Source organism: Rattus norvegicus, chromosome 4 (genome assembly GCF_036323735.1).
Source record: "Rattus norvegicus strain BN/NHsdMcwi chromosome 4, GRCr8, whole genome shotgun sequence".
NCBI classification, from domain to species: Eukaryota; Metazoa; Chordata; class Mammalia; order Rodentia; family Muridae; genus Rattus; species Rattus norvegicus.
The window spans coordinates 58,444,395-58,460,699 of NC_086022.1; the positions used below are offsets into that span (position 1 = coordinate 58,444,395).

General features: G+C 51.7%; 1 protein-coding gene across 2 annotated transcripts in view; it reads left to right on the forward strand.

Moving 5' to 3' along the window:
- Positions 1-15,532, forward strand: part of Snd1 (staphylococcal nuclease and tudor domain containing 1) — a 399,238-nt gene extending 383,706 nt beyond the window's left edge. Inside the window, exons 17-24 of one of the 2 annotated variants that reach the window (NM_022694.2) lie at positions 1,229-1,417; positions 6,887-7,028; positions 9,993-10,116; positions 10,910-10,979; positions 11,736-11,849; positions 13,107-13,310; positions 14,796-14,840; positions 14,949-15,532. In NM_022694.2, the coding sequence (NP_073185.2) occupies positions 1,229-1,417; positions 6,887-7,028; positions 9,993-10,116; positions 10,910-10,979; positions 11,736-11,849; positions 13,107-13,310; positions 14,796-14,840; positions 14,949-15,014 (954 nt within the window). In that variant the 3' untranslated portion in view covers positions 15,015-15,532. The remainder of the gene's footprint in view (positions 1-1,228; positions 1,418-6,886; positions 7,029-9,992; positions 10,117-10,909; positions 10,980-11,735; positions 11,850-13,106; positions 13,311-14,795; positions 14,841-14,948) is intronic. The other variant, XM_039108324.2, reaches the window with a different exon arrangement.
- The last annotated feature ends 773 nt before the right edge of the window (positions 15,533-16,305 follow it).

The window sequence follows — 16,305 nt, forward strand, 5'->3', positions numbered from 1 at the left end:
TACAAGTTTTTACATTTAGCAGCAAGGGCTTTTATAGGCCCCTTTAGCTGAGGAAGAACGAAGGTCTAGAGAGACTCAAGGAAGAAACTTATCATAGGCTTTTGCTTTTCTAAGGTCAACCTCCCCAAGAGATACAACCCTGGACCACCCTCTTGAAGGAACTGAGTCTGTTCCTAGGGACAGAGCCTTCCATGGAGAATGTCTAAGATCCCTCAGACTCTAACCCAGTATCTGGGCTTGTGCTCATGACCCCACCTGTCTGCTTTTCTCCCCTAAACTGCCCCTGTGCTAATGCAGCTCCACCTACACCCTCGTGCCTTACCTGTCCTCTCCTCTCTTCCCCTGGCTTTCTGGAAGCCTCCTTAATTGCCTCCATTAAACATTAATCCTTTCAGTTCTTCCTGGAAGAATTCAGTCTCCCTCTCCCCGGGGATTATCTTGTTCCTGAGCCTGCCTGCCTTCCCCACAAAAGCTGGGGTGGATGAGGAAGGGTAGGGTGCACCACATTCAGCCTGCTTCTCCCCTCACTCCTGTACACACATATGCACAGCTAAGCAGAGGGCCTCCTTCAGCCAAAGTGAGTCAAGTGCACCCCAGCAGCTCTCTGCCAAAAGGAAGGGTGGGAGAGAACGCAGAATGATGAGTCTCGAGTGCTGCGCTCTGCACAGCTGCAGGGATTGACCTAAGTGGGTCAGTGAGGACATAAAGAACAGACAGACACACAACACAGAAAACCTGGGATCGGGCGGCCTGGGCACTCTGATGGAGAAGCTTAAGTACAGTATGTTTAATTCTATACACTTGAACCACGATGCAGGGTTATTGCACTGAGATAAACAGGAAGACAGGATTTTTACATACAGCTAAACAAGGAAACAGGTTTAGCTCATCTCCGTAGGAGCTGTCTTCAAGCTGTAAGCATGGGTGGGGAGAAAGCTACGGTCTAGAGTTTCTGCACACCGTCAGTCAGCGTTCACACTGATGCAAGAAGGGTTTGCACTCTCCCCGAGCCTCGCTTGGGGAAGGTTTTGCTACTTCCATGGGGCATTGGCATTGGGGTCCTTGACATGGCTGCACTTATGTCAACAATACAATCACTCAGGCCTTCTCTGGGTCTAGCTGCTTCTGCTACATAGAATGAAAATGGAAGTGACCTTGGTGCCATTCTCAAGCCTCGAGTTTGCAGAGCTGCCCATGAGCTGACACATACCCTGTCTTTTGTTTCCAGGTGGAGGTGGAGGTAGAGAGCATGGATAAGGCTGGCAACTTCATTGGCTGGCTACACATGGATGGGGCTAACCTGTCTGTCTTGCTGGTGGAGCACGCGCTCTCCAAGGTCCACTTCACTGCTGAGCGCAGCGCCTACTATAAGCCTCTCCTGTCTGCTGAGGAAGCTGCCAAGCAGAGGAAAGAGAAGGTACCAAGTGCAGACTGTGCCAGTCAGCCCCCAGCATGTGCTTTTTTCTTACCTACTCCTTCCCACACACCGAAGGGCAAAGGATAAGGTGCTGGCTCAGGTGCCTTTGATCAAAAAGCCAGACGCAGCCCTTCAGTGGGCCAAGATTGTCAGTCTGGAAGCTTCCCAGTGGTGTTCCAGGCCTACAGCTAGAACATCTAGATGATAGCATTGGAGCAGTGGAAGAAGTGTCAAGGACACCACTGGTGAAGGGCCTGAGGGTCAGCCTGCCCTTCTCAGACAGTGTCCACCAAGCTCTGGTCAGCCCAACACTGAGTTTCCTTACTACTGCCCTTCAGGGCAGCAGCCCAACAAGATGCATGGAGTCCTTAGAACAGCAGATTTATAACCAGTGTCTGATACTACATTGAAGAGACAAGGGAGGTGGATCCAAAGAAGCTTTTGGAAACAAATTGACTATTAAAGAACTCTGTGGCTTTGGGGTAGGAGCTGGGCTGGCCCCTTCCCACACTAGCCTGTCTCCATTGACTTATAGCCTGCCTCATAGTAGGATAAATCAGTCGGCCACCAATCTGTCAGAGCTCCTATGCTTGAAGAGGGTTCCGTGGGACAGCCATGCTACACCATAAATTGTTCCGAGAATAAATATGTCCTTCCCCATAGGGCAGCCATCTGGCTTGAGATTTGCTTCCCAAAGCCAAGATAACCTGCCAATAGGAGTTTGGGGGCTCTGTGCCCCTAAACATACCGTGTTCCTCAGGCCAAAGCAGCCACTTCCTGGCTCAGAGTCTCTTTCAGTACTGGACCTAGGGGTCCCTGTCTTAGTCATCCTCTGGGAATTGGGAAAGGTGTCACATACTTTGGTGGCAGGAAAACACGGGTGGACAGACTCCAAAAGGATGTGGCTCAAACACCGAGGCTGGGCACCAGAGATTGGCTGCGATCTAGGGATGCTAGCTGCCTTAGGGCATCAGAGGAAGTTCCCTTCTTCCTTGCTCCAGTTCCTGCTAACTTTAAACCCTGTCACCTGAGGGTAGCGGGAGAAGCAGGCAGCCTTGGCTTCCACAGGGAAGGAGAATCTAAGTCTAGGCCTGCCACCCTTGTGGCATCTGTCTCTAGGAAGGGACTAAAGGGCCAGTGTGGCAGCATTGAGGACCAAGGGTGTGAGCTAAAGTCATCTCTGCCTAGGGCACAGCTCCACACATGAAAATTCACTGGAGTCTAGACGCTCCCTCCTCAGCTCTGTCCACTCAGTGGGCTTGGGTAAGGACCCGAGTGGTATCTGCCCTGAGGGGTTGACGAGGTTCCTTGCCAGGTGCAACACGAGGCATCTTTATTTGCTGCACAGTGGACTTGTCTGAAAGAATTCAAGTTGTCATTCTGTTGCTGCCACTTGATGATGCTAAGTAATTACCAGTGATTAATTACTTAACATGAGCTGCACATTTTATTCCAGTCCAATTAAAATGCAGTACCCAACCCTCTATCCTGGGCCACCTTCCCCACAAGTCCCTCTTTTAGGGACTGTGGGTTGGCAGTTGATGAGGGTGTTTGGAAGCCAGCTGGGGGACAGTAACCTGAGTGTCTCAGGTGTACTCGGCATTTCCCACTTGTGACCTCCTGAAGGCTGCTTCACTGCTGAGAAATAACGGATTGTGGTTCCTTCACAATGTATAAATGTTTAGACATACATATGGGCTGAACCAGGAGACCAGGTTTGTGAAGAGCCGTTTGGACAGTGACCTGTGCGAGCATGTATTGGAGAGTGCGTCTATCTGGACGAACCTGATGGTGCTGAGGCCTAGAAGCTGCTTCCTCAGGAGCCTGGCTACAGAACTTAGCTGCCTCCCTGCCGGGTTTATTTAATTCCACCCTGTGTCCTATAACAAACACCCTCCCTTTCCTCAGTACTTAGTAGCTCTGGGCAAGAACAAGGAGGGACTCACAGGTGGCAGATAACCACATATAGATAAATATTCTCTCTGTCTCTGTCTCTCCCTCCTTTCTCTCTCCCCCTCCCCTTTTCTCATCACAGCAGGGCCTTGAACTTGGCCGGATTGACCATTGATTAGTTTTTATTGAACTTGGCCTCCCTGCTGTGTGTTTGAAGGCCTCTGCCACCATGGCTCCATCCCAGCCACACCCTTGGAGCCTAGTGAGTAGGGATATTACATTGGGTTTAGACAGCCAATGGATGCCCTGGACACATTTCTTTTTCCTGTCAGGAGGAAGGTCTGGGGCTCCATGGAAAAAGTGAGGGGAAGGTGGGGCGGAAGGAATAGAGGGCCAGAAACCCAGAGGAGAGCCAGCCTCTGCTCCTAACCCATTCTGACTTATGCCTGTGCCCAGCATAATAGGGTCCTTCCCTGGTGACAGCTGCAGCAACAGGGGACCCTAATAAGTTCCAGATATAGAAGGAACCTGAAGGAATCAGAAACTTGTTGCTTGGCAGAACAGCCTGCAGCAGGAACAGAGGAGGGGAAGGGTCACGGTCTGTAGCAGGAGCTGTGAAGGGTCACAGCAGCGCCTTGCCCCAAGACAGATCCACCATGACCCTAGCTTTGCAACAGAAGAGACTCTGTTCTTTAGCCTGGCCATAAACCCTAACTGCCAGGAAGACATCTCCACAGGAATGCACTCACAAGTGGCCCGAGATTGGGAGGCTAACCACCAGGCTCTCATGTGCCTGGGCCCTGCTGTAAGCCAAGATCTCCTTGGCCACAAGGCTCTGCCAAGAGCCCAGGAGTGTCTCTGTACACAGTTACTGCTCCTTCTAGAAAAGGCCTTTGAATTTTCCTAGTCAACTCTCATGGGTCCAGGAAGAGTAGCATCCACCCCAAAGATTCCCTCAAACAGAACATAGCAGGATGGGCCCTCGAGGCTGTGGGCAAGCAGCACCTGTCTAGCAAGGGGCCTTGCCAGTGTGTTTGTCTTTCCTTATGAGATTGCTCTGTACAAGAGCATTATCAGCCAATAGAGGTGTGTTCTGAGGATGAGGACCACACCCATCCCAGCAGACCGGTTCTATCAAGCCAAAAAGATACATTTACCAGCTTGCCTAGGACCACTGGCTACCAAGTCCCAAGGAATAGCTGAGCTGCTCTTTCTCCCCCAAGAAAAACAAGGAACCACTGTGGCTCCACTGCCCAAAGAGCGACATCCAAAGAGTTGAATTCTCACTTAGAATCAAGGTGCGTTTCCTGAGGAGCAGCTCTCCTCTTCTACCCCTGGATGCTTGGCAGCCCGTGTACCTGCCACTCCATAGGTAGGCACCTTGTTTTTATTGTCTTCTCAGCCCTGGTGGCAGTATATATTCCCAGCTGCCAGGTGAGCTAACAGACCTAAGGTTGGAGGGGGAGGGATCTGTCAGGCTTTCATTTGCATCACTGTGACCTCAGCAGGCGCCCACCTGAGCCTTCAACCAACAAAGCTCCGCCCCCTCTCCCCTGGGGAGGGAGCCCGGTGCTGTCGCCTGGGGCTCTTTCACTTGAGGACTCATTAGCAGTTTCTGCTCTCACCCTGTCAGTCAGCTCCAGATTCATCAACGCAGCTGAGGAGAGCCCTCCCCAACAGCCACAGCCCAGGAAGTAGGTGGGGGAGGGTTGGTCTCTGAGTGACTCTCAGATCCTCTCCAGCACAGAGGCCTCATCTCTTCACCGAGCTGCAAGCCAGGAAAGGAGGCAGCCGGAGGAGTAGGCAGTGTAGGGAGGAAGGAAAGGGCCCCTGCAGACAGCCCAAGTCCTCACCACAGCAGGGTGCTGAGAGATTGAGGGTAAGAAGCATGGGTGCTGGCAGGAAGGGGAAGACTGTTGGGTCAGAAAGGTTGCTGGCGGCAGCTCAGCCCATTTAAGGCGGTGATGACAGGCTTATTTTATAGGCTGTGTGAGTCCTATTGATCTGTGGAGTTCCAAGGGCTCTGAGGGCCTGGGAGCCCAGTCGATGAGAGTGACTGGCTAAGTTGACCCCTTCCAGCCAGAGGAGCCTAAAGAGAGAGCGGAAGGCCTTCTTTGAAAGCACTCTTGACTATCCTGTCATAGGGAACTTGACTAGGAAGGCAGAGCTCCACATTAACACTCCCTGCCTGCTTCTCCTGGCCAACCAGGGCTGGGCCTGATGTATGTCCTGAGTCCCTGGGTGATGGAATGAGAGCAGTGGTGGAGACAGATGTTAATAGCTGGAACCCAGCCAGAGTAAGCCCTACCCCTACCCATGCCATTGTGGAAGGCACTTCTCTGTGTGGCATGATGGCCTAGATGGGTCTTCATCATTCCCTTCGATATCCCCTGAACTCTTGCCTCTCCTTTTGATAGAAAGGCACACACTTCTGATGAACGGCAAAAGTGTACACTTGGGGTGACCCAAGGGGGTTCCATAATTGCAGCATGCCTGCCCTTCAGCTCCTTCCAGGGGCCCCCCAAGAATCCGTTCGTTAGCTGAGGATGTCAGTGACCATAAATGTTCTAATCAAAGGAAGTAGACCCAGAGCTCACTTGTTAAAGTCAAACACAAGATAAAGGGCAAAGGTGCACACCTTCTAAGCTTTTCCCAGAGCCCTGTGCTGCTTGTTGCCCCCAGACACCCAACCATCACCAAGGGCCTACTGCATACCGGTGTGCCTCAGTTTCCCCATTTGCAAAAAAGGAGTAGTGCTATACTCATTCAAAAGGTTGTTGTGAGGCTCAACTAAATCGATACTTGAGAATGTTTAGAAGGTTCACGGCACTAGTGAGCACTCAGGTTTCTGTCTGATATCTTCCTCTTCCTCTGTACATGTCTTCATGATGCCATGTGTGGCCCTGTCTCCTGACTTCCTATCTACTTCCTGCTGCTCAGCTGGAAAGCCACCTCCCTCCCTGCTTTGACAGGCCTCACTACTTGGCTAATCTCCTGGCCGCAGGATTGGACTTGACACGCTGTCACGTTGAATCAGCTTCTGAGCTGCTGCAGCTCTGGCACAGGGCTTGGGAAAGGAAGAGAGGGAAGGTGGAGAGGGGTGGCCCAGCCTCTGAGCTGAGGTCAGAGCAACCTGCTGGAGGTGAGGAGTCCAGAGCACAGGAGAAACAGTTCTGCAACAGAGTCGAGTCCCCCTTTCCCAGCTGCAGCTTAGAGCGTCTCAGGGACAGGATGGTCATAGGAGTGACCTGCAGAGTGACCTTGCAGAGCACTGTGGGAAGGGAGATTTGAAACTATATAGGGAGTACGTAGGTAGCCCAGCCCAGGTAGCTCACTGATGGGATCTTTGCACTCTACTCTTGTGGATCACCTGGAACTCAGTTTGATTCTAATTTAATAAGTCTGTTTTTAAATAAGCTTCCAGTTTGGTATCTGTCAGAATCATGACCCTCTAAACCTTTCCTGCTCAGAATCAGCCCTGCAGTGACCCCAGACTTATCTATCTATCCCAAGCCCCTGGTTGGTATCCTCATTGATGTCCTTCTCAGCTACCTTTTCTTCACTCCCACACCCCAGGTCTGGGCCCACTATGAGGAGCAGCCTGTGGAGGAGGTAATGCCTGTACTGGAAGAGAAGGAGCGCTCGGCCAGCTACAAGCCAGTGTTTGTGACCGAGATCACAGATGACCTGCATTTCTATGTGCAAGATGTGGAGACTGGTGAGTGCCTGTGAGCTGCTGCCTCACAGATCCAGGTTGGGGATGGGCCCCAGAGTTCCCCGAAGGAACTTAAAACTGCTGCTGCCCCTACCTCCCATCTCACTGGGCCTACGGGTCACTTCAGGAACCCACAAGTGAGCCCTGGAGTGGACATGTGGCAGGCCAAGCAGGTCCTCTGAGGACAGGTGGCATTATAGATTCATCTGGGTGGTTCTCTGAGACTCTTAGGTAATGCTTTTCCTCCCAGACACCCCTGTCAGGGCTGGGCATGAGGATTTGTTGCCTGATGTGTCAGGAATCATGGAGCAGATTGTCTGATGTGGTCAGGGAGCCCTCTTCTTACAGAGGACCACAGGGTGTAAGCTTGTCCTCTCTTTGAGGGGTTTTCACCTACAGAGGTTAGTTAGTATAGAATTGTAGTGGCCAGTTTCCATGGCAACAAGCAGGCTCTAGGGGAAGCTATCCCCTGGGAGTCTTTGTGAGGGACCCTCTCCTTTCTCCTGTCCTCAGTCCACCACCCCCAATGCAGACACCTCAGTAGAGACCATTTTAGCGGCAGCCACGTCCACCATTCTTATTTCCCCGACCTCCCTTCTCTAAATTCTGCTCTGGGCAAGGAGCAGTTTTGTTGGGAGGAAAAAAACATGCTCTTACAGCTACCTTTGGGTCCAAGAAGCCAAATCCTGGTGTGCAGATATGGGCAGCCCCAGGAATGGCAGGGTACGGTTTTTGCCTGGGTTCCTCAGTCCTACCCACAAACCTACTCCAAGTTGCCAACAGCCTGTCTCAACTACTTCCCCTCTAATGATATTTCTCCAGCAGCTGCTTTTGTGGTGCTGTCATTTCACCAAGGAAGACTCTCTTCCTCATCCTGTGCTGGCTGTGCTAGAGAAAAGGTGGAGGAAGGAGGGGGAAGGTTGATAAAGCCTTGGGGATTCACTTCTCCTGAGGGCAGCCAGCTTTCAGGACTGGATTGCCTGATGGGAAAGGAGTCTAAGTAGAAATTAGGTCTATGAATGAGCAGAGGAAGAGCTAAAATGGCCATTGGAGAGCCTGAGGGAGGAACTCTAAGCAGTCTCTGCCCAGGGACAAGAGCCACCCACAGGCCCCTCCTAGGAAGGACCTCCGTAATGTAACTGGCCTCACTGCGTTCAGAGGCAGAGCTTAAGGATACAAGTTTCCTGCTTGACTCCCTCTTCAGAGAACCCTGTCAGGCTATCTCTGGCTGCTCTAGAAAGCCAAGATACTCAGAGAGAGTGGTGTCCAGGACAGAGATAGGAAAGAAAAAGGCCCAGAGAAAGCTAGCATTCCTAGAATGCTGTCACTGGCTTCTGGAAGGAGTAAATACCAGGGAGGATGCTCAACTCTCAGGTGGCTCTGTTCAATCCCTGAAAATAAGCCCAGGGTCTATAACCTCCTTCTCTGAACCTTTGGGATTCTTCAAGGCACATCCTCTCACAGTGCCCCCTTTCTATTAAAGCCCATATTCACAAGGGATCTCATAAAAACATTAAATGCAAGTGACCAATCAGACCCTCTGTAAGGACCTCCAGGAGGCTGTGGCTGCTGGCAGGAGGCATGAGTCTGTTTCTTGCTGTTGCCTGGGAACCTGAAAATCCAATAAACTAAAAGGAGACCAAATTCAGGAGCACCTGTCAGTGTAAAGGCTGCTTCCCAGTGCCTGGAGCTTGGGTATCTGTGGGCAAGGAGCACTCTGGAGGAGCCCAGAGGCCTCACCGCTCAATTGAATGAGTGCCAGGACTGTGGGTGCACAGCAGCCCAGGAAGACAACATGTGTTGCATCTGCAGAGATCATTTCAGGATGGTTGAATTATTAAGCACCCTGGATGCACTAGGGATCCCACCAGGCCTGTGCAAGTAAACAATCAAGTTAGCTATGGTCTGTGCCCTGAAGGAACTCACAGAGTAATGGCAGAAACATAAACACAGACAGGGAACTTATACAGTGGATGGTGGCAAGTTTAACCATAATAAACATGTATTCTGCACCTGTTACAGTGTGGCCTCAGCCCTGAAGGGAAAGAGGAATGCCACACTTAGACTACATATCACCAGCCCTGTTCTCACCTATGAGGCAGAGGAGAGCAAAGAGCTGTGAGGCTGAACTAGCAGCATCTGGGCCAGAAAAGGACAGGCCACAGGGAGCTGATGCCCAGCCAAGTTGGGCTGGGGGAGGCACTGCAGGAGGGAGCCAGAGAAGGAAAATGAGACCAGGTACTGCCAAAGCTGGTCGTGTAGCCGTAGGTAAGCAACACAGGCTGCAACCATCAGCCAGGGAGATCAGGCCGGAAAGTGGTGCACTGTTCCCTGCTGAGAAGAGGTAGAGGAGGGGAACGGAGCCTGGGCGCATTGGAAGTACTGTTCCATATGAATTTCACAGGGTGACAGGGGTCAGAGTGCCTGTGAGTAGGCAGAGCCTCTGAGCGCCACTCAGAGAATTACCCACCATCTTCCCAGGCTCTGACTCTAAGGTCCTTTCCTGTCTGTGGTTGTAAGTGATCCATCCTTTTGCCCCCAGGAGTCATTGGGCTCCCAGAGTGGCTCCCTACTAATCATGGGGTCCTTAGTCCCAGCGCTTATTCTAGAAGCTCTTTTGCCTTACTCAGTCAAGACCCAGCCACAAGAAATGTAGCTCAGTAGTAGGGCTGTTCCCTAGCATGCACAGGCCCTGTGTTCCATCCCTAGTACTTGAAAGAGAAAGGCCCACGCAGTTCCCCAGGGCTCCTTTAGCCGTGGCCAGCACATTAGAACATGGCCAGTACAGTGCATGCAAGACCCCTGGGATTAGCAACCACCAAGTTTGCTTTTGAATATGGCTGTCATGAAGCCTCTAAAGTGAGAGCCACAGAGGACTCCATTGCATGGACAGAGGTAGCCAGTGCTCATTCCCAGGGTTCACCAGGAGCGAGGCTCCCAAGTCCTACTGTCCTCTTGTTCCTGCAGGCACCCAGCTGGAAAAACTGATGGAGAACATGCGCAGTGACATCTCCAGCCACCCTCCTGTTGAGGGTGCCTACGCCCCACGCCGGGGAGAGTTCTGCATTGCCAAATTTGTAGATGGAGAATGGTGAGCCACTTGGACCAGCAGGGCAACGGGGCTTCTGTAAGATGGAGAAATATCCTGGGGCACAGGCCTATAAATGGCAGGCGTTCACATAAGCATCCACTTTCTGTGAGGTTGTTGGTAACAGCCTCTGCCAGATCTTCAAGGTACCTCTCCTCAGTTGGGGGTCGGAGCTGTCATCTAACCAGCCTCCAGAGGTGGGAGGATAAAGCAGTGTCACTCCCTCTCCCCTGAGGACACCAGTATAGTAATGCTGGCAGCTGATACCTTCCAACCCTCACAGGAAGAATGATGTCAGAAGTCAGTTGGAGGTGTGTTCACAGTGAGCACAGACCAGCCCGCCCGCCCTCCACCTCTGCTGTCTGGGATACAAGCAGTTGTGCTTCTAGGCTGGAAGGTCACTCATGTACCCATGTACCAAGGGTAGAGCCCATGGCCTTCCCAGGGTGACAGAGTGACTTGGATGTGTTCCCTGTAAGGCCTCCCAGACAGATCTGCTGGCTAATTACAACTGCTGTTTAGTGTGCTGGGTTTAGACAGCAGACATCAGTCTACTCATTACTCTTGTTGCTTTATGCCCCAAGGACATATTAACTGCTCCACATGCTCCCCTCCTTCCTCCTGTGCTCCCAGCTCCTCTCCAGCTCCTATAGAGGCTGTCCACAGCTCCCTGAGGCTGGGCTTCCCTGGTCTGAAAACTGTCCTCTGCAGAGACCCTGGGCAGGAAATGCTGGGTCCCCAGGGAGATCAAGTTCATGGCGCCATCTTACGAGCTCTGACCTTGATGCCTTTGCAGGTACCGCGCCCGGGTAGAAAAAGTGGAGTCCCCTGCCAAAGTGCATGTCTTCTACATCGACTATGGCAATGTGAGTGCTGGGGACCAGGGTGGAAAGCAGGCACGGTAGGGACTATCAGGCACAGTAGCTCCCTTGGTCAAGTCCATCTCTCAAAAGCTTTCTGATGAGACACATACACGGGTCACCTCTACTCTTCGTAAAACAGGCCAGGCCCCTTAAACAACTAGAAAGCACAGCTAAGTATGGCCAGAGGCCTGCAAACACTGACAGATCTTGAGGGACTTGATGCTCCGAGGTGTGGCAGTGGCTTTCTACTGTCCTTTCACTGCTCAGGGATAGATATGAGAATCTGCTAGCAGAAAGTCCAGAGCTAGGACCATGCCCTCATCTGTTACTTGGGAGCATACAGTAAAGAGGTATTGCCAGGCTGAGTGACTCTCCTACCGGGGCCAGACCATAAGCATGCCCAAACTGCCAAGATCCTTCTTGATGTGAGCACGCTGCCCTACAGAGTACTAGAATGGAGCCCATGTGGCAGAGAGAAGGGCACTAGAGGGGAGGAGGAATGATGAGACAAGCCCAGGTATCTACATGACTGTCTTAAGTAGTGGGGGCCTCCGAGTATGCCAATGTAGGGCCCACAAGCAGTTGGTTTCACGAACTAGAGAAGCCTCTGAGACTAGCAAAGTGGAACTGAGTCAAGGAGTAAACTAGAGAGACTCAGAGTAAAATTGTCCAGCAGCCTGATACAGAGACAGAGGGTTATACTTGAAGCAACGGGACATCATTTCTAAGTGTGATATTGTCTTGGTGCTTCCTCTCTAGAGAGAGATCCTGCCATCCACCCGCCTGGGTGCCCTACCACCTGCCTTCAGCACTCGCGTGTTGCCAGCTCAAGCCACAGAGTATGCCTTCGCCTTCATCCAGGTGCCCCAAGATGTGAGTACAGACACCGTCCTCTTCACAGAGGACTGACTGTTGACATAGCCATTGCCGCATCCCTCACTGACTGGCAGGAGAAGATGGAAATGGGTTGCATTGTCTGGTGTCGTTGATAGGATCAGGAGCTAGGAGTAGTTAGCTTTGATCCTGGAAATTGAAGGAAGATACCGCAGACAAGATGGCATGATAGCAGTTTCCTTAGTTCTTGAACAGTAGATAGGCCTGAGGAGTTGGGTGCATTGGAGTAGACTCCATCCCCACAGCTGGATCCTAGTGAGTAGCAGGCAGTGGCAAGTGAAAAGAGAAAGGTAGTTTAGGGCCTAGACATTTAGGGTCTTGTCTGTCCTGACAAGAGTCTATTCTCTGTACCTTAGGCAGGGAGGGACGTGTGACGTGGTCAGATCTGTTTCTGGTAGCTTTGTAAGTGGAAGGAGCGGTTAGAGATAAGGGCAGCCAATCCAGGCCCCTTTGGAGGGCTAGGGGGAGGACAGGAGAGGACCAGTCTCAGACACATGATAATATCAGAGAGGTAGGACAAAGCAGAGGAAGCTATGATGCCACTGAATCCCTGACACACATCCATGTATTGTTCTTGGCCAAGGGAAAGGAGGAACACTTTGGGCTTGGAGGATCTCCACAGGGCTACACAGGGTCCAGCATAGAAGAGAAAGAAAACCTAGAGCTCTGGCAAGGAGGCTGAGGCTTTAGCTTCAAGGAGGCACCTGGTGCTCAGAGCAAAGGTGTAGGAGCAGCATGTGTAAAGCTGCCCAAGCAGCAGGATGCTAGATGCCAGTGAAAAGGTAGGAGTTATCACCTGACTTCCTACCTCCTCACAAAGCCGTGCCAAGGAGAAAACAGACCACAAAAGGCACGGGGAGCTGGGGGAGCATGTGATGACAGTCCAGGATGCCACAGTAAAGACACAGATCTGATAGGGTCAGCGTGCGGGAACCAGACGGTAGAGGTTTGTTTAGAGTTGGCCAGGGCAACAGCTCAGTTTGGGGCAGAGAAAAGCCACTTTTCCTCAGAAACAAGCCAGATGAGTGAATACCCAAAAGCTGGATAGAAGAATGGTTTCTGTGCAATTGGTTTGGGTAGAGGAAGGGTTTCTTCATGTCCAGGACCTGTTTGTCACTCATAGACCACAGGGGAGAGTCTTGGGCCTACTGGAGATCAAAGGATAGGCCTTGAGACCCAGGTAGCTGTTTGACCTTCACCTGTCCCCCTCAGTAACATGGCTGCATCCCTGTCCAGGAGGACGCTCGCACAGATGCTGTGGACAGTGTGGTGCGGGACATCCAAAACACTCAGTGCCTGCTCAACGTGGAGCACCTGAGTGCCAGCTGCCCCCATGTCACTCTGCAGTTTGCGGATTCCAAAGGTGATGTGGGGCTGGGCCTGGTGAAGGAAGGACTCGTCATGGTAGAAGTTCGGAAGGAGAAGCAGTTCCAGAAAGTGGTATGTGATTTGGAGGGGGCTCCATCCTGGAAGCAGGCCCTTAGCACATACCTGCGCCATCAACAGTATCAGAGATGAGGGACTGGGGACTACACCAAGAGCCAGTGAGGAAGCGGAGAATCCACCAGCCTCCTGGTCCTGCTGGGGAAAGATAATGGATTTGGGTTTGTTGGGTTTTTTAAAAAAAATCTAATTAAAGCACAAATTAATTGGCTGCGGGTTTGGCTGAGAATGCAGCTGCAAACTAGAGCAGAAAGTTTCCCTCTGTTTGTGCCCCAGTCGACAGGCTAGAGAGCTCTGCCAGGGGTGATGCAGAGGGTCAAAAGCTGTCTCCTTCCCAGTCCTTTTTGGTAACATACATTCTCTAAGTCCTATTACCCGGGACCACCCATGCCATGTGGTAGCTATAAATGGTCCAAAAGACTGTACCACAAGGCTCCTCCAGCCTACTTGGAAAGCCCCAGGACCCAGGTTACTGGGAACCCCCCGTTGATGAGATGGGGTTCATCCTGAGAACTGGGCCTTAGGTCCTGAGACTATTAGCTACCCTCTGGAGTTGACCATAGTCAGTTCCTCTTGCTCTTTCCCTCCGGTGCCTCCTCTGTGTGGATTCTGACTCGTCTGCAGTGCCTCCATTTGGCACCACGAGTGTCTACTAGCCTCCTATAAGCATTAGCCATGGCCCCGTTGTAGGCCAGCCGACCTCCCAACTGAGGCAAATCTATGAACACTCTAGAGACAGCCTGAGGATGCTCAGCTCCATAGCTCTCAGGCTGGAGCTGACAGACAACAAGCAGGGAGCTCCCACTTCTTCCCCACTGAGAAACACGGTGTGTCAGTACCAGCTTTTCCATTTTTCATCTCTGACTCCGCTCATTGCTCCCCTTCCCAGGCCCGTCTTTTGCCTGGCCTCTATTCCCCACCCCATAGGTCCACGTGGTGTTTTGTTGGTGTGTGGGTCAGAGGTTTTGGCTACTGTAATGCCCTCACATGTAGCTGTTTATAATGTCTCTGACACCCAGAATTCCTTTGCCTACTATCTATAATGAAAATAGACAAACCCTATCCCTACCTTGTAGAACTTAGATTCCAGCATGAGACAGTGAACATAAGTTAAATAAAATGTCACAAGATGTTAACTGTGGTAGAAAGGAGGAAATGGAAGTCTAGTCCAGAGGATCAGGAACAGAATGCTTGCTTTTAAATGGACGCCATTGTGCTTGGCACGAAGGTGGTACTGTTTTCTCAGAGAGTTGAGGGGTGGAATAAGCAGGGGGGTGGGGGGTGGGGAACATGAAAAGAGCCTTCGAGCACATGGACTAGCCCATTCACAGTTGAGCAGTCCCAGAGAGCATGTGCCTATACACCCTGCAGTTTGCTTTAAGTACTAGACTCCTGGGGCCACTGGCCTGCAGCAGCCCTTTTTGGTTGCTCATTCCAGAGCTCCTCCATCTTGACCACTCCCCATTTTCTTATGTCCCTCAGATCACAGAGTACCTGAATGCCCAGGAATCAGCCAAGAGTGCCAGGGTGAGTTCTTGCCTGGGGGTCTTGGAGGTACTGAGTTTGAGAGGTGTGGCCTTGTGGCTTCCATTGGGTCACACATCCCTGAAGAGCCATGTTGTGTCTCTCTCACAGCTGAACCTGTGGCGCTATGGCGACTTCCGAGCTGACGATGCTGATGAGTTTGGCTACAGTCGCTAAGGAGAACTTGCCTGGCTCCCAGCACCGCTGATGCCAGACCTTCTCCCTCTGCCAGGAAGCCGTTTTCAACTCCAGACCTGGTCGGGGGAGTATAGATTGGGTCCAGCTTGCTTCAGACAGAAACCTCCTCTGTCGCGGGTAGCATTGGAGCTGGGGTGGAGAGCCCAAGGCTTGCTGGGGCAGACCCCCTCAGTGGTACTGCCGTCCAGTCTCTCCCAGATGATTTTGTATTTTTATTTGGGGGGGGGGGGTGCTTTTTTTTAATTGTCTTCAAATCAGGAAAGAACCATGAAAGACTGTGTGTTAGTGAAGGGTATAATCGTGACACAGAGGCAGCTGTCAGCTGGCACCCACCTCTCCCCCAGACCACCCTTCTTCCCAAGCTCTGTCCAAGTGTTGATTATGTGACTTCTGATACATCCGTTCTCAAATTCCAGTGTGCCCATATCTGCCCCCACACCAGCCTGTTCTGTATTTAAAGCTTTTGAGACCCAATAAAATAGTACCTGCTGTCTGCAGCCCTTACTGTCATGGTAAAGCTAGAACGCTGGGTTCTTGGCCCCAGCCAGAGGGAAGCTGAAGACAGTCCCTGAAAGCAGGCTACCATAGAGTTCTAGTCAGCACCGAGGCCTGGTAAGTACCACCACAGCCATCCTGCAGTAGAGTAGACATGTCCTTCAACTCGCTGCATGTGACTGCCCTCCAAGACCTCTGCTTCAGAGGTACATGCCCTGCAGTGCTCAGTGTTCCTCAGGCTCATCCACAGCATGACCCAGCAAGGGCTCCAAAGGGATTCCAGTGAGGACTCTCCCAGTTCCTACTGTCGGCTCACATTGGATTACCAGTAAGCTGCTCCCTTTAGGATATACCCTGACTTCAGGAGGCTGAGGCAGGAAAGTCATTAATTTAAAGCCAGCCTGGACTACATCATGTTCAAGATCAATCTGAGCAATTTAGACCTGTCCTGTCTCAAAAAAAAAAAAGTTTAAAGATAGCCAGGCCTATACCTTAATGATACTGTTGCTTGACTACCATGCATGGGGCCCTACGTTCAATCCCCAGCACCATGATGGGTGGGTGAGTGGGTGGGTGGATGGGCGGGCTGAAATAGCAGGCATCTCTGAGGGATCCCAGGTCTGGTGAAGAAGGCCTTTTGCAGTGAGCTAGCTCTTGCTCTGGAAGACTGTTGCAGTGAGCTAGCTCTTGCTCTGGAAGACTGTTGCAGTGAGCTAGCTCTTATTCTCATAAGTCTTCTCAGGCTCTTTAAGGCTGAGCCATGTAGAACCATTTG